Below are 18,198 nucleotides of genomic sequence, written 5' to 3'. Positions count from 1 at the left end.
CTTGGGCTCCTCAACAGTGAGAAGTCCCCGTGACAGGTCACAGTGCCCTGTTCAGTGTGGTGGAAGCTGGGGAACAGAATTAAGGTTTTATGGCTTCCTGGCCCAACAGTGCCAGAGCAGCAGCTTGTCTGTCCATCCACTTTACCTACAGAGTCATTTTCAGTCAGAGCTGGAGTTACTGTTACAGTTATTGCCCATAAACCAGGTCACTCACCGGGCTACACCTGCTTCACTGGAACCCAGCATTTAGCCTGTACCCGTCCCCCATACAGGGGTGAAGTTTGCTTTACTAAACTCAAATCTAAGAGATAACTTCCTGACACATTATCTATAGTGAAGAGTTCCTAACTCTTCTCAAGTAAAAATACCCTCAGGCTTAAGATTGCCCTGCCTTTTATTCCCAAAGAAGACTTTCAGCAAGTGCAAAATAGCAACATTCTAAACTATGTACAAAATATGCACGCTGAGCTGGGCAATTACCCCCAGGTGTTTGTTGAATGCCTCTCAAATTGGACACCACCCAAATTCCTGATGAACATATCTTATGCCTCATTTGGTCACTGTGATTTACCAAGAAAAAAAAAAAATCACTATGTAACGATGAGTTTGTGAATGTGTGTGCTGAGGCATCTGGAGCCAGGAGGAATTAATTCCAAAGAAAGCCAGACATAAGTCAAAAAGTCTTTAAGTAGAAGGTGAAATGTTCTTTTTAATAACAGGGATATTCACAACAGTAAATGAACAATCAACCATTCCTCAGTTTATTTAAAATTACAGTGTAAAATTGCAATGATATGGTGTTGGTGACCCTTTATCAGAGGAAGTGAAGATTTGTTTTGCTGATTATCTCATTGTTTTCTATACAAGATTTCTTATCACATTTTGTTCAGTTTATACACACACAGACCTCTCCTTGTAAACCTTCATGTTAGTTAATCACATTTACCATCTTAAAGGTCTTGATATCTGCAAATTTATCACAGAAGAAATTAACAAGTAGATGCTTGGGACCCGCCTCAGAAGGGATAAGTTTAAGCTTGGTACTGGATTTCTCACTGGCTTTCAGTGGTGGCATGCTAAAAAAAAAAATGAAACAGAGGGAAAATATAAGTTGAAAACAGGCTTATGCATCATGCTTCAGTGTCTTCACTAATCATCTTCCACCTGGAGTAAGAACTCTTATCATTTCAAAGTGAGATGGCCATGAGATGATCACACATGGCTTGACTATCTGATAAGTATTTAAAGACTCAAATCCATACATTAAAGGCTCTCACCAATTCATTATGCAGTAACCCAGATAAGCCCACAAAGGGGGACATAATAATATGTGAGATAAGATTTCATGCAGAACAGAGGGTGTAAAACACATCACTGAATCTTTGCAAAAGAATAACCAGAGACCTTGCAGAATGTTCATATCAACCCTTGAATTAGAATGGAGTATAGCACCAAGGAAAGCTCAGTGTTTACAGAGCAGGCAATTCTGAATGGAAGTTAAAATGTTTTGTAACTCCGGGAAACTTGTTAATGTTTTTCTGTTACTCTGACATATTGTCTTGTCTTGCCTGAGGACAAAATTGTGTGGGATAGACAACAGGAGGTTGGTAAATTCCCTCAGGAGAGCTTATAAATGACAGGATGAACCATTCCTAATTGCTCAAGTGCAAATGGCAATGTTAAGTTGCTGTGTTTGTTTGTTTGTGTTTGTCTGTGTATTCAGCTGAAGAGCATGTTCCTATATCCCAGGCATTTTCCAGAAATAACTGCATTTGTGAGGATAAATTAAAATTTTTGGCCAATTTCTTGTCTGTTCAAAATGAGGGACAGTCTGAAAATTTAATTTTTCTGTTTCAATTATGAAATACTGAAGGGAAAAGGGCAGAAAAAGTTACAAAATCACTAAAGCAGATAATAGGCAACTGGGATCTATAGTAAAAAAAAAAAAAAAGGTATTTTATTCCAGTCTTCTCAATCACTATCTCAACATCATCAAATAGTTTCTTGACTCTGTTTATTAATCCCCTAAAATAATTATTTTATACAGTTCTGAAAGCAGAGCTTGAAAATTAGTGTGCCTGTAGCTCTCATTTTGGAAAAAGCTGCTTGGCATGGTTTAGTCTGTTCTGCAAAAACTATCCTCAAACTGTGATCTGCTGTGTCTGGAAAAGCTGAGCATGAAGCAGACCTGGCTTTGTGCTTTTCAGAGGTCCCACCCCTTGAGATCACAACCTGTGTCTCAGCAGTATTAATTTTTGTTCCCAAAGCTGAGACACTGCTGTATCTGCTTTTTACATGTGTTTCTACCTGTCAGGTGTAAATACAATTTGTTTACAATGCTGTGCACCCAGATTGGCACCTGCAGTCCATTTAATAAAGTGAAAAAATATCCTGGTATGTTGTAATTTGGGTAAGTATGGACAGAAATAGTTGTGTATCCTATTGCTGGCCTTTGATCACAACAAGAAGGTGCAACCTGTCTGGCCTATAGCAGGATAGACAGCCTCAGCAACATTTACAGCTTGGGTAAGCATGATTTTTTTCTCTGGAAGTGTGTGGTCCTGCTAGATAGGCAGGAAAACAAGTTCTGTCCAATTATGACAGCAATTATTTGACCTCCCAAACCATGGAGCCAAAGCCCAGCCTAGATGAAGAGCTGGTTCATCACTGTGTGCTCATAACCTGTGCCTCCCAGCTGACAGCTGGAAGAAAATGATGTCTCATCCCCCAGTTCAGTTCCAGCTCATGCCTGCCCACATTCCTGTATGTTTGATAGCAGGAGATGCTTCTGGTACCCACCGTAGCTCCAGGACCCCCTGGAGCAGGTCACTGCCCTCCACCTGCAGCACACAGTCCTTCAGCTCCTCTTTGATGGGATTGGTAAATGCCACCTCCACAACCACCTCCTTATTCACTTTTGCTTCACCAAGTACCTGTGCAAAGAAAATGCTTGTGAGGCCAGGTTCTCAGTGTTCTTTCCTAGCTGAGCCTTTTCAGGAGTCAGGAGAGGAGATATTTTGAGAGGCTGTGATGAGCCATGGCAGAATGTGAGCAGAGCATTTCTTTCAGGGAATAAAATGCTCTCAAAGAACATTTCCCTTTCCCTTTTCTCTGCCACTGCAGTCACAACAAAGGGAATTTACCTGTATGGCAATGTCAGGATTGTCCAGGGTGATGTTTCTTTTCACAAGCACTTGAATCCCATCTTCTACATGACATAAAGCTGTGACCTGGATTGTTTTGTCTGTAGTTAACTGCTGCTGGTATTCAGGATACTTTATCTTAATGGGGAATTGTTTTTCTAAAAGGAAAATAAAAGGAATTGGTACATGCTTTTATAAGCCCACAAAGCTTCATATCTAACATTAGTATTTTCCTTTTATGCTGTGACTAAGACTAGGAGGGCCTTCAGCCATCACTGCCAAAATTAATTAATCAATTAATGCAAATCTGTCTGTTTGCTTTAGATAGATAGTGATTTCTTTAATGTTATCCCTTCTCAATTCACTACTGCTGTATTGCCTGGCTTGTTTTCCCCCATATTGCTCTGAAAGATGCAACAGCTGCAGTTAAAGGAGTTTGCTGGTGCCTCTCCAGAAGTTAAATTACATATTAAAGAAATGAATTATTATTTCTGCTTCTCACTAATGACTTGAAGCCTAAGATTGATACAAGACAGTATCAGTTGTGATTCAATGATCTTTCACCTCATGTTGGAGGTGCTGACACATCTCTTAACCCAGGCTCCTAATGGTAACATTTTCCAAAATGTGAAAAGCACTTGGGGACGTGACAGTGTGAAACATGACTAGTTAATGTATGTGTAATGTAATATTTTTCTCAGCCATTTCTACCCAGGGATTTAGGATTGCAGTTTGTTAGAGCTTTTTCCCCCAAGCTGAGCAGCCTCCAATGCCCTCTTACAGATAAAAGCATTATGATTAAAAGGTATTTGAAAAATTACCTTCCTTTGGGGCCAGAGTGACAGATATGGAGTCCTTCCAGATCTGATTAATTCGTCTTCTAGTATACAGAGTACTCCATGCAGTCATATTTACATTTACAGTCTTAGCATCAGACTGCAAATTTTCAAGAACCAGAAGTAGGTTGAGATCTTTGCCAACTTCTAAAGAGCCAGCCACCTTGAATTTTCCTGAGATGTCGGGCTTCAGTTCAACTTCCTCTTGTTTTGGTGCTGTAGGATCGAATTTGTCCTCAAGTCCCAGCTTCTTACGGGCTTTTTTAAAAATCTCTCTTTCTTTTGCAGTGCCTGTCAAGGAGAACCATGAAAATTATCCTCAACAGTTAACATGCATCTCTTATTTTACATAGCTGCTAGAGAGAAGCTAGCCAGGACATAGTGTCTGTGCTCAGAGATAAACAAGCCCTCTCTTTTCCACAGCCATACCTCATTTTCTGCCTCTGCAGTCAGTAATGTCACTGTCCTTCTAATCACATTTTTTAGAAATATAAAGTCTTAAATCTAAAGTTCCTCTTTTCCCATTTCTATCCCTTTTTATGGCTATAACATTTAGAAATGTGAATTTTTATTTGCTAGCACAGAGAAAGGCCCAAATGCTGGGGAAGGCTGGTGGCACTGTGTGGTGGGTTGAGTCTGGCTGGCAGCCAAGCATCCACCCAGCCCCTCACTCCCCTTTTCCATGGAGGGGAGAAGGCTCATGGATTGAGGTAGCAGGAGTTTAACAGAAACAGAAGCTGCTGATGAGCAAAAGAAAAAGAGAAACATAACACGGGGATGATAGACCTGAAGGACTGAGAAGGTGCTGTGCTCTTGCACCCTTTGAAAGAATTGCTTTTCCTGGGCCCAAGTGCTGATTTAGCTCAGGCTTCTGCAACAGACCTTTTATCCTACAGACAAAAACCTGGGCTGTAGCATAATTCTCACTAAGCAGAGGCAGACAGTGCGTGTCAGCAACAGGCAGGTGGAACAGTGAACACTTTATTTGGAGATACTTGGACTTGATTTATTTAGGTCCCACAAAAAAAGGGAAGGCAGGGTTTTTTAAATTTTTTTTTTACTCGGTGCCTTTTCTCCCCTTTTGTGTAGGAATTGAATAAAGCAAGTATAAATTCTGCTCCTACTTTATAAATGTCCTAAGAGACTCCTAACTGAAAATTTTTATACTTTTGGGAATGAAGCTGCTGTGATCAGAAGAACCAGAGGTTTTACTTACCTTCCTCATATTTATAATCCCTGGTGACATCTACACGACTATCTCTACCAACTGCCTTTGTACTGATGGAGGCACCAATTTCTGTAGACTTAGAGAATATCAAAGTTTTCTTTCCAGTTGCAGAGTCATAATTCCAGTACATACAGTCTGCATTCACTTCTGCAAACACAAAAGGGCCGTCGTAGTCCAGCTCTACTTCTCCTTCTTTGATGGCATGCCGTGAGGCAGGACCACACTGATAAATTCCTGCAGCATCAAGGAAAAGGAATTTAGGCATAATCTTTGACAGCAAGCAGATTATTAGACAGATATTTATCACTGACTCCTGAATTGCCCAGTGCTGCTGTCCCATTCAAGCCCTTTCATTCACATAAACCCTCATACAAGGCCACTCATCAATGTGTCTTGTGTTTATTCTGAAAGTACACTTGACTTATTTTATATTTTCCCTTTATTTTCAATAGCATTTGATATCTACATTTGAAATATAGGAATTGCTGTGAAAACTGCTCCTGGAATTCTTATTTTTTTCTTGGCATCCCCAGATGACCTGAAGCTTTTCTAATGCAACCAATGAAGTATTTTCTTCTGCAACTATTTCTGAGCAGGTTGACAAATTGCTCTTACAATGATTTTTCTTTTTCCTTCTCTATAAAGGTGACTGACTTTATAAATTTTCAGCATTAATCCTGAAATAAAATTTGTGTACCTCCACTTTCTTCTTGGGGAGTTGCATCCAGAACTTGCCATCCACTGTAAGAGGGGCCCAAGTCGTGGCGTGTAAACCAGCTTTCATTCCAGACATGGAAATTCCTGGGTGCAAGAATGAACTAAGTAAGCCACTAGTATGTATTTATGGATTCCTGTCCACCTCCTTTAATCAGCCATCTTAGTTACATGCATTAAACACCTTCATTTGCACAGCTCTTATCTGAGACTCACCACTTCCACCCTGACCCTCACCCTCACTACATTAACTAGAAAGATGCTGAAAATTGCATTGTGGAAAAAATATAAATGTTCAAGGGCAGAAAACAAATTTGTGAGGTTATAAAAATGCCTTGAGCCTATTCTTCTCCAAAAGCTCCATACACTTCTTTAGCTTTGGGTTTCCTTCTGGCACAATGCTACATTTCTACATGTCACATGCAGATAGAATGGGTCCAGAACAAGAAGGGGAGTGAACAAGACAGAAACTGAGGGACTACTTCTGCTCTTTGCTGAATGCAAGCTTGCTTGAGCTGCAGTTGATGCTTAATAGAAGCAGCAGTTAAATTACTTTCACTGCAAATGATGCCACTGCAAGAATGCTGGTTCTGTTGAACTTTTACAGTTTAATGTGAACTGGTTTTGAAGAATAGTTCCAAACTAGGTTAAGTCACCACTGTTTGATACATCCAGTGCAATATTGCAAATTTTCAGCCATCTGTGGCATCATAACTGTAATTTTGCCTGTTCTGTCTTCAATTAGCTGTTGTAATTGGTGTCACAATTCTTTGTTTAACTGAGAAAGAATGAAAACACCAAATCTTGTAGTATTATTCTGTGGTATTTTTTATTGATCCTTTCTTTGTGTGTAGTAGTTTTTAAGGCAATTCTTAAGAAGATAAAGAATTTGTCATTAGAATCTATGCTCTGTAGACATTAATAAGCTCTACTATTAAACATTGAGGCTTACCACACGCTGTCAGCTCCCCTCTCCAAATGATTTCCATCTGCATCATAAAACTCATCCACACGCAGATTTCCATCTGCATCGTGGGCAGAGCTGAAGTTTGTAATGGTACGAGTGGGAATCCCCAGACATCGAAGCACTAAAGAGTGAAGAGAAAGCCACAGTCAGAAAGCAATATTTCTGCAGGTTCCATTTAGCATAGTAATAATGTCTTCAAAGGCTTCCACATAGGAAGTTAAATTAGTGCTGATTTTAATAGAATCTGTGCAATGTCAGTCATGTGTGTGACATAAAACATACCTGTAGTCAGCACTGCTGCAAAAACCCAACATTGTCCATATTTAACAGGTTTGAATCCTGATTTCTTCCAGCTTTGCAGGATTTCACCACTTCCTGTCCAGCTGGTGGGATTTTTGCCACCCTCATACTTTCCACTCCAGTTTCCTAGCACCACCCCTTGGTCATCGTTGGCGTTGACCTGAGAAGATATTCACTAAATTTATGATGAGGTAAATTAAGAGTTTACAGCCTGTCTGAAAGGAGCCTGGGACTTAGGGCAAATGCCATATTGAATTTGAGCAAACAGTGCTCTCTCATCGAAAAGGGAAAGCTCACAGTAGGCTGCACTGGGGAAAGTGTGACCAGGAGGCTGAGGGAGGTGCTAACCCCCTTCAATTATCCCTAGCAAGGCTGTGCCAGGAGTCCTGTCTCTAGTTTTGGGTCTCTCAGTTCAAGGGGATGTTGAGACACTGAAGAGGAGCCAGGAGGGAGGGCTGCAAGATGGTCAGGGGTCCTGCAGCACACACTCTACAGGGAGCAGTTGAGGGCACTGTCCCAGTTCTGTCTGGCTAAGGAGGGTGGGGGTGATGCAAAACCAGCTTAAAGCCATTTGAATGTGTGTTCTCAATAACCTTTCTCTTTTATATACCAAGAGGCAACAGCAGAAAGCTGTAGCTTGGGAAAATCATATTTGACATGAGAGAAAATTTCCTCATTAGGAGGGTAGGGCAGCTCTGGACTGGTCACCCACAGAGGCCACAAACCCTCCTTCCATGGAGAGTTTCCAACCAGCCTGGCAAATCCATGGCTGAGCTAGTTTAGTACCCAGTAGCTCCACTTCAAATGGGTGGCTGGACTAAAGACCTCCAAGGAGGTGTTCCCTCAACCACCCCAATCTTATATTTTCAGTGTGACCACTGGATATCAAAGTGACAAGTATCAGAACTACCCCAGAGGAGATAAACCTGGCAGGCTCAGAGCAGATGACCATGCAGGTCCATACTCCACCAAACACTCAGTAAAATTCTCTATGAAGTGGCTTCATATTTCCTTTCCCTGAGTACTTTTAAAGGACACTTAGTAGTTTGGTTTGCACTTTGTGAAGCTGTTGCTCACCATGGCACTGAGAACACGGCCCAGGTACCTGGGGTCATGTCTGTGGGACACATCAGTGACAGGATCCTGACGGTAGTACAGGCTCCGATCCATTATGGACAGGCAAATATTGAGGATGTCCTCCTGAAACTGTGGTACAGAAAGAAATCAGTGTTTGAAAACACAGGTTACTAACAATCAGGATGCAGACAGCCATATTAGTGTTGAATGGGGGTTTTTAATCACTGCTTGAAGTGCTGCAGAGCTCAGACAGGCATTACCATGTAAAAATGTGGCCACAACAAACTCTGAAAATCAGAACCCACAGAGCTTTCAAAAACTTGGAGTCTGTGGACTCGAGGCCTCAGCATTGCCACAGTACTTTACCAAGTTAAGGCTACATAGTCTTAGTAAAGATATTAATGTTTGTGTTGGCTGCTCTTCTAAGGCAGAGCAGGGAATAGCAAATTACAAATCCTCATATTGATCAGAGAAACAGGGCTTGGCAAGAGTGCTGATTGCAACACCAGAGTCCTGCTCTTCAAAGATGTATGCAATGAACTGGAGAAAGCAAATGACCCAGCTCATGCAAAAACAATGTCTGGTGTTTCAGTGCTACATTTACCTGGCCAAAGTTCCATCCAAAGCTGCTGATATGATTTTTATTGCCTGCAAAAATGATGCCAAAATCTTCTAGCACATATTCCTCACACTCAGCATTGTTAGGCATGTACACATCATCACCTGAAAAACCCAAACAGAGATGTACAAATACGACAGGCAAAATAAAACAAAACCTCAGGAGTCTTGCTCTATAAGGCAAGAGCTCTCTTGATCTATGAGGGTGCTTGCAGATATCCACCCTTTGCTGTTCTTGGTGCTATAAACAGATGGTGAAACTCAGGATCTACAATTAGAGAAAGGGGTGGGAGGTGTCTGAGTGAAGATGGAGGTGTGACACTGCCAAATCTGTGAGAAAATGGTAAATATGACTCTTTTCTTGGTTCTACATAGGCCAGACACACTCTCCTAAACTTGTGCAGAAGTAGGGATGCTCTGTCAAAAGCAGAACCTTATCTTTTAGAGCAATGAGCTCTCCACTATGTACATGCTACAGAGCTGATTCTATGTACCAAAAGGTCCTAAGAAACTGTTAGACACCTTTTTTTGGTCACTGATACATGGTGCTGTCAATTTTCAGCTGCTATATCAAAGTATAGATCAAATGGAGAAGCTGCAAATATTAATGAAGCTAAAAGCGACTTAGTTCTTTAGAGGAAATTTGACATATTCATACCTGAAGACCAAGGGTTAAAAAGCAAAACAAAAGTGCCAAGACTTTGTGGAGAGGAGCTGCCACTCTGAACACTCAGCCTGTAGCGTCCAATGACAGCATTGTGTGGGCTGGAAATGGAGATGCTCACGGAGCTGGAGCTGCTGGACTGCAGCACTGCACTCCAGCCCTCCTTGCTCGCTGTGCTGGAGATATCAAACGTGGCCAGGGTCTTGGTTCCCTTTGAGGGTTTTGGACCTTTCAAGAGAAACAAATAACATTTATTTCCATGCCATGCTGAAATAGAGATTTAGTCATCAACGAACTCAGCAGGGATGTAACCCTCCCAGCCCTCCCCTCAGGTGAATTTGTGCCAAGTATTGGCAACTGAAGGAAGCTGTGGCTGTGGCTGGGGTAGCAGCAATACAACAAACACCTCACACAGTTCCATGGCTGTGGGAATGAGCAGGTTGGCTCTGAGGTTTTCTCTTGCTGCTCTGTAGTGCAGATTGGGCCAGAAGAATGTCCTGAGGCAGCATTACTGTCCCTGTGGAAGAAGCTGGGGGCCATACCTGTTTCTGCAATGAATATTAAGTTTTGCTCAGGCCGTTCTGTTCCATTGAAGGTGATAGTGAAGGCCTGTCCCCTCCTCACAATCAGTTCTTCACTAGAAAATTTACTTGTGTGGTGTTCTCTTGCATTTTCTTTCAGATGCCAGTTGGTTCTTGGCTGCGTTGCAGCTATGAAAAAATGAGAAGAGAAAAAAAAGCTTGAGGGTACATCCAAAGAGCAAGGAGCACAAACACACTCTGAAGAATTGCTTATTACTTTCTACAGGTAACTGGTACCCATGTAAGGCTTCTGCCAAAATTAGAAATAATTTATATGTGAGCATTTTTTTTAAGAGGCTCCATCTTGCATAGGCTGTTAGGGGTTATCTGCATAACTAAACACAGAACCAGTAGTATACAGGGTACTAAAGATATACCCTGTACTAAATTAAAATCAGAAAGGCATGTGAGAGGAGAGAAACCTGAGAGAATTGAATATTTATGAGTTACTTAGATAAAAATCTGTCCGAACTCAATTAATTCTCCCATTCTGAGATGGTGTCACCCCAAGAGAGGCACAGCCTTGCTGCCTCTGAATGAGAAATAAAGAAACCTGACTGAGCTGACAAGCCCTGTGAGTTTGGAGCCATGATGGGGTCTCTAGCCCCATTATGTGTCCCACAGCTGCCACTGTTGGAAGCACCTAACAGGAACATGCTGATGGACACTGGGCTGTCATTTGGCAGTGGGAGAGATTGCAGAGTTGGAGAGAGAACACTACTAAAGTATGCTTTGGAATGCTCTTGCATGAGAACTGTGGCTTCAGTCAGAGGCAAGAGAATAAAGATCCAAGGTTGGCTTGGATCTGACATAACTGGAGCCTATGGAGGGATTCCTGGTAGGAGATGGCTTGATGGTTTAAATGAAGTGCAGAAGTATAGAAGAAATAGATTTTTTCTTCCCCTGTGAAGAGGGAGATAGGAAACAGTAAGAGTGTGGTGCTTAGGAGTAGAAAATTGTTACCCTGTGCCATTACTGAGTAAAAAAAAAAAAAAAAAAAATCACCCTATGTTCAAACAGATTTCTTAATGTAAAGATTTTTTTACAGCATGATCTTAAATTTATCAAGTTCAGACAGGCCTTGAAATAACTACATTGGTGGTTTTAGCAATGCAGTCACTGTCCAAATGTAGAGGAATGTGGGTTTTTTACAGTATTGAGGCGAGAAGCAGGGATGGTTTTTGAGGAACATACCTACTATTAAAAAAATCCTCAGAAATTTAGCAGTGAAGCAGATCTACTGTAGAACAAGCTGAGGGCTCAGGGAGCTTTGCCTTTAGAAAGGCAGGAGTTGGAAAAGCAACATGAGACCCTTTATAATCATTATTAAATTGGTCTGTTTGCATATCTATAAATATTCCCATGTGAGCAAAAAACCCACCATAGCCACAAAGAAACTGCCAAAAACTCCCCCAAACTCCCCAGTTTTTGTATCCTCTCTGCTTTAGCTTCAGGTTTCAGCCTTCTCTGCTCAGTGTAGCCCCCCTTCAGCCTTTGCAGTGATACATTCCCAAAGTTCTGCTTTGCTTCCTTCTCTTATGTCAGGTCTGTCAGTCTGCCATTTGCACTTTTCTGAAAACTCCAAAGAGCTGCAGGTTTTCCCTTCCTGTTTGCAAAACACAACATTTTTTTATGCCAGTTAAATGCCTGTGCTGCCAAATCTCATTCTGAAAGCTTGCTTTTCCCATGCACACAATAAATGAAAAAATGCAATTCCATTGAAAATCCTTCTCCTGACTTTCAATGGAAGAATTTTCTGTTAGTTTTTTTTTTTTCTTGAATCAAAACTCCTTAGAGAAGTAGTGTCCTCTCAGTGTCCATGACAGAGCTGAACATGAACTATGGATGTAAGAAGGTGACAAAGAGCATCACAGGATGGGCTTTCCCCCTGCTCACCTTGGCCCATATCTGATCAATGTGTCCTCTGAAGCTTCCTCTGGAAGGCCTCCTGTACTTCTGCTGGCTCAAGGAATGACTTCCACTGGTGCCTTTCCCTTCTTTAAACTCTGTTTGCAATATTTCCTCTGGGGGTGGAGCTCGGGTCGCTGTCTTTGCCCCCAGCCTTGATCTGACCAGTGGGGCTTGAGGATTCATTTTTCATTCATTTTTTCCCCTCTCTCAGTCCCCACATCCTCATCTTGTTTCCTTGCAACTTAACATCTGAAGCTTGGACAATAATTATTCCTAACAGTCTGGGCCACTTGTTAAGAGTTTCTTAATGTATTTAAAATTATAAGAACTTCAGCATTTAGCTGCTTTTCTTTCTGTTTTAGTGCTAAAGTTCTAGGAACAGCATAACTCCTTCTTGCAAAACACTATTTTTAATTTAAAATACTCCATGAACAATATTTACAGGGACTTTTTCTTTAAATTAATTCCCTAAATCTGTTGTTTTGGAGCTGCTTTTTTCCCCCTCCCTGCATTGTAGTAATTGCAAAACAATGACCAAGCTACTGTTTCTGCCCCAATCAGGGCCAAAGTTAAAGAACCAATTTTTCATTTATCACATAATTTCTGTTTAACCCTGTTCAACAGACAAGCACTCCATGTCATATTTGCATGACACACTACAGTGACAACAGGCAAGCATATTTGTGATAAAATATTTCCTTTCAGCTGGTGCTCTACTATATTTTCATAAGACATCTCTGACCATGCTACTGGCAAAGCCAATTTCTGCCCAAAAATCTTCCACTTCACTTCAAGGAGAGCGAATTTTGCTTATGCTTTGCAGGTGGCTCCACTTTGTGTTAGGAAAGAGAGAGACTAATTCTGATACTTTTATGAAACAACCTGCAAAATTTGATGAACTCAGTGCACATCTTACAGATGCCTCTCAGTGACACCCATCAAGCTGTACATGTTCCCAAATTCATCATTTTAGTTGGCTGGGCTTGGTATTCAGGAGCCAAATTGTTCTGTTTTCTGGTTTGGATCATGTTTGGAACAACTAGAATTGGAAATTGCTCAACCCATTTCATATACAGACATGTTTTATTCATGTTTCTTATAAATGGTGTTTGTTGATAGAAGAAAGAGTTTTTAACTGGCTATAATTCAGACTGCTACTTTGACTCTCTGTTCATTAATTACATTAATCTTAACAGGGACTGTAGTTTTATAACTTGCAAAGACCAACTGTGATTTTAAACTGATAAGACTAATTCTTAAATTTAAAATGTCTTAGAATTTGATTAGAGTTTTTTGATGTTAAGACATACTCTCCTATCCATACTTTAAATACTGTTAAATGTCACACACACAATATTCAGAATAAATTTAACATTGTAGCCTATCCTTGGGTACACAGCAAACCATTTTTCTTTGATAGGAAGGTTAGTTACTGTTGAAAGAGAAATAACAGCAGTCCATTTATGCTGGCAGACAGCATGTCAGGAAGAACAAGTTGTGGCTGTTGTGTCAGCTTCTGGTGTTTATTCCCAGCTCTGCCTAAGTTGCCTTGCGGGCCTCTGGTGTGCTTTGTTTGTAAAACAGATGAATGATACATACTGGACCTTTGGATTAAAGATTATGGACAAAGGTTGAGAATGAGGGCTAAATTAATGGGAAGTATTAACACTAGTCAGAACACGCAGTCAGTCAAGCACAATGCATCTGAGCCAGGCAGCTTCCTCCCCAAGCTGTGCTTGCAGGGCTTGGATGGTGGCTGTAAATGTAGGGGCTGCACAGGCAGGAGCTTGAAACTCTGTGGAGAGCAAGAGAAGACTCTTGGGCCTCAGAAAACTGAAGCTACAAACCACGTTAGTATATTGTTTCATGTACCTAGAGGAAGGTATATCAGAATCATCTTTTGCAGACTGGTCCAGTCATATCATTCGTAACATCCTTTTTCAGTAATACTCAGATTTTTTCCCTCACCTCAGTAACTGTTAAAGCTATGAATATGTAGGACTTGGAGTTTCAGCACTGAACAGTGAAGGACATATTTGTTAACAGGCAAATCCCCCTCAGTAAACTCCTTTCTCTTCTTCTTTCCAATGTTTTCTTTCACACCAACTCTATGTGAATCCTCAGTGATACTTGAATTTTATGAAATGTCACCTATTATTAATTGTCCTTTTGTTCAGGATGGGAAATTAGTACCTATAATAATCAATCTGCTCCTGTCTTCCCTCTGAGCACTTTTTTAACATAACCCTAAAGCACCATGCTGCAACCACATGGCCATGACTCACTGGGACCGCCTCAGTGGACTTGATGATCTTACAGGTCTTTCTCAACCTAAATTATTCTGATTCTCTGATTCAGTATCCTGAGAAGTCTGGGCTATCCTATCTCTTATCACATCCCGGTTTTGAATAATTAAGCAAGAAATTCCATCAGCAACCCCCACTCCTGCTAGCCCAGTTACAGGAATTCAAATGGTTTTCTACAGTTATTCTTTATTTGTGACCCACACTAGGGAGAGACCTGGGACACAGCTGTGCACTGACTCACATCAGCACTTTTCAGGACTAGAACCACCTGACAGACAATGGTCAGGCCCATATGGAAAAATATTTGGCCAAGATCTGTCCTGAGCCTTGCATATTGTCCAAGACACTTCTCGTTTTCTGTCTCATTCTTCCACTCACACTCCTTAATAGCAGGGGCATTTGGAATGGAAGCCTGAAGCCTTCCTGAAGTTCCTGACTGCTCCTGAAGTTTGCCAACAGCCTTTCTTCCTTTGGAGACAGCAGAACTGGGCCCAATCCCCTTCCATGCTGTCTGTGTAAGAAGGGTGTCCTGTTAGCTGGGCTCAGATCTCCTCTTGAGACCTCAGCTCATTCCAGATGAGATGGCTTGTTCAGAAGGCAGGCTGACAGTGACATAATAGTGACATGCACTGATATATGACCTTCAAAAACTCCCAAGGACACAGGAATAAGCCAAAGTGGCAGTGCACAGACTGGGCTGAACCTCTGCTGGACTCTCCTGGCAGCTCCCACATCATCACACAGCACCTGTTATGTACAGTCTATGATACTGAAATATTTAATTTCCCTCCCTCTCCCAGTTACGCATGGATGTCTTCCATTGGAACAGAATAAAGGCATTATTTGGCAGTTTTAACTTCCAGCTACTGCTGCACACTCATCACCCAAGGACAGCCCAGCACAGGCTGCATCCCTGCCCTGCTCTGCTCCTCTCTGAGGATGCAGCGTGCTGCCATTCTGCGGGCAGGCGCTCCCAGGGCTAACGCACAAACAGGATGCTTGCAGGTGTAACTCACACCTTAATTGTAATGACACTGAAGCTTAAAAGTGACAGAAAGAAGCTGAGATAATTATTTTCAGTGTGAGACTATGAAACAAGTTGTTAAATCCTTAGTAGCAATAGTGGTGCTGCAGACTATCAAAACCCTTCAAAAATCAGGCAAGATTATAGGAACCTTTTAGGTGTTTTTCCCATTTCTTTATGCAATATCCAGAATCCTTCTGGATTCTGTTACAGCAGGTCCATTAGAGACTGGCCCACAAATGCATATTTTCTGTGAAAAAAGGTGTGTCTGTCTGCAGGATGTGTGTCAGGGGATGGGAGGAGTAGGGAGACAGGAAGAGAAGGAGTGAAAACAGCTTGGTGCACAAACTCTCAGTTTTTTACATAAAAAATTGTGCATGGTACATGAGGAGTATCTTTGTGCAGTTCTGACATCTCCAGCTGAACCTGGGCTTGGGTATTTCTTGGATGCTGGGTATTTCACAAGCAAGTGCTGATCATGATCAGCAAATACCTGTTTGTTTGTTAAATGCTGCATTAAATGCTTCTTGAGTTTCATGCAATAAGAAAATTGTTGTTGAGAAGGACAGACTGCTGTCTGAAATTTCAAGAGGAAGTTTTGAGAGAGAGCCCTGATAAAATGTTCTAAGTTATTGGCAAATCATTGCTTAAAAGGAAGTGTTACAATGCAGAAACAATTGGTTTGTGGGTTTTTTCCACCTATTGCTGTACCTGAAGGTTTTAACTGTCCACCTTACTGTATAGTTATTTTGTTAAAAAGAAGTATTTTTCTACCCTGTTAAATTGTGCTTTGCCATTTATTTAAGCTCTGCTCAGAGGAGGAGATTTATGAAGGAATCTACAGCCCTATGCTGATTGCATGGACCCAATTCTCTCCTAGCCTCAGTTCTGCTCTTAAACAAGCAAACATATAGATGGTATCACACATAGCAGCTGCACTGAGATAGTCATTAACTAACCACCATCAGGCCAGGCAAACAGCAGATGCTGTGAGGGATGCTGGCAAAAGGTCAAAACAGTAACAGGAATTATTTCAAATAATAGATATGTGGACAAACACTAGTGTTCTAAGAGTTTGTGCAATCACTTCCCCTAGAACTGTGAGAATGGGGTAATTGTGCCTCTCTTAAACTGCATGAGGGGAAAACCATGCATGTAATTTCTGCACTTGAGCCCCTGTGGATGGCTGGTTTTTATTAATTTCCTGAGCTTTTCAAGCCTAAGTCACACAAAGCCAGCACAGCATGTGCTCTGCCTAGGATTGGTTCAGGAGCATCATCTTCAACTCAGGACTCATCTTATGTATTATTGAAGGGGACCTAGAAGAAAGTTGGGAACAAACTTTTAGCAGGTCCTGTTGCAATAGGACATGGGGTCATGGTTTTAAACTGAAGGACTCCATTTAGATTAGAGAAAAGAAAAGTTTTTACCACAGAGGGTGGCGAGGCTCTGGCACAGGTTGCCCAGGGAGGTGGTAGATGCCCCATTCCTGGAAAAATGCAAGGTCAGGGTGGATGGGGCCCTGAGCAACCTGATGTGGTTGCAGATGTCCCTGCTCATGGCAGGGGAGCTGGAGCAGATGGCCCTTAAATATCCCTTCCAACTCACACTATTCTGTGGTTCCATACATTTCCATACAGGTGCCAGCAAGTCAGGCCTAAGTGAGAACATGGCCAGTGTTACTAAAAGGTTTTGATTAAATTTCCTTTCCCCTAAGACTTCACTGCTGGACTTCTGCTAGCTTTGTTTGTATTTTAAAGTGCCTTTGCCTTTCACACTAAGTTAAAAAAATTTTTTTAAATGGCATTACTGGCTCTGGATCTGCAGGAAGAAATTTCGTCTGTAGTGTATCCTTTGCATAAGAATTTCCATTAACACAAGACTCATTCATATGCAACCTAATCTTTGATTCATTAAATTTAATGCTAAAATAAAGTTTGCATTTTGCCATAACTTCTTCTGTTGTATTTGCAATTTTACAATATTTTAAAATTTAACTTCAGTATAGCAATGGATGAATTATCTTCTTCTGCTTGTTTGTGTCTTTTGTAAAATTCAGGAAAGAAAAACACCGAAACAACATATGCATAATTCTCAAAATGTTTAGTACTTCAAAAGTTCGGAGCCCTTTACAAAACAACCCCACAGAGAAAGCTAACACATGGTACATTATTCACTTTCCCATTCCATATCAACAAAGAGATTTTTTTTTTTTAAACTTACCAGCCATGCTCCCTTGCTCCTCTTTGCCTTGGACTTTGGATTGCTGTGAGCAACTGCAGACCTATATGATAAGACTTCAAGCTCTGGCTGTGTTGCAGCATTTATAGGGAAAACTTTAGGCCTGTCCTTATGTTCAAACCAATTATAATTCACATTAGGTGAGTGAGGCAGGTAAGTCATACCAGTGGTCATGTAAACTTCCTAGTAACCCTATATTAGCTCATGGGTTATAAGACATTGGACTTGTGCAATTCAGGCCATTTATCCAGAAGCTTGATGAGATGCTTAGAAAAGCAGAGCATTTAATTGCATACCTGGAATCCAGAATTTCACATGCAATGATGCATGACTCGGCAAGGGATGTTTTTTGAGTCAGTATAAATTAATATCTCTTCCCAGTATGATCCAAAGTTGAGTATTCATGCAATAAAAGTATACATTCATAATCAAATTCATATGGTCCCCTCCCTATGAGTGTACTCATAAGTCTGGAAAAAAACCCCAGAACTTTTCATTTGCCTTATTGGTCCCTTTTTGGGGATCACCACAATAATGCTTTTGTGTCAGCCCCTCCTTAGAGTCTCTGTGAATTACACTAATGGTATG

The 18,198-nt window shown here is 41.2% G+C and overlaps 1 protein-coding gene across 2 annotated transcripts; it reads right to left on the bottom strand.

Annotated features, from left to right (window-relative positions):
• Positions 1–683: 683 nt before the first annotated feature.
• Positions 684–17,728, bottom strand: LOC132335837 (protein-glutamine gamma-glutamyltransferase E-like). 2 transcript variants are annotated; one of them, XM_059862762.1, is made up of 13 exons: positions 17,593–17,728; positions 10,090–10,257; positions 9,542–9,775; positions 8,870–8,988; positions 8,266–8,394; positions 7,171–7,348; positions 6,874–7,009; positions 5,905–6,008; positions 5,196–5,441; positions 3,965–4,270; positions 3,144–3,301; positions 2,800–2,933; positions 684–1,076 (listed from the first exon to the last, which is right to left on the bottom strand). In XM_059862762.1, the coding sequence occupies exons 1-13, from the start codon at positions 17,597–17,599 to the stop codon at positions 929–931; spliced, it is 2,067 nt and encodes a 688-aa protein (XP_059718745.1). In that variant the 5' UTR covers positions 17,600–17,728; the 3' UTR covers positions 684–928. The 2 variants fall into 2 exon arrangements, with proteins under 2 accessions (XP_059718745.1, XP_059718743.1); XM_059862760.1 differs by lacking the exon at positions 17,593–17,728 and adding an exon at positions 12,025–12,162.
• Between the last annotated feature and the right edge of the window lie 470 nt (positions 17,729–18,198).

This window comes from Haemorhous mexicanus, chromosome 18, assembly GCF_027477595.1.
Source record: "Haemorhous mexicanus isolate bHaeMex1 chromosome 18, bHaeMex1.pri, whole genome shotgun sequence".
Classification (NCBI taxonomy): domain Eukaryota; kingdom Metazoa; phylum Chordata; class Aves; order Passeriformes; family Fringillidae; genus Haemorhous; species Haemorhous mexicanus.
The sequence above is the reverse complement of the archived record's forward strand: the minus strand, read 5'-3'. Positions and strand labels throughout refer to the sequence as shown.

Excerpts from the sequence above, each read along its gene's own strand:
- LOC132335837 (XM_059862760.1), bottom strand. Across the intron at positions 9,776-10,089 it reads AATATTCATTGCAGAAACAG|GTCCAAAACCCTCAAAGGGA; the intron begins GTATGGCCCCCA and ends TTCTCTTGAAAG. Across the intron at positions 7,349-8,265 it reads GCCGTGTTCTCAGTGCCATG|GTCAACGCCAACGATGACCA; the intron begins GTGAGCAACAGC and ends ATATCTTCTCAG.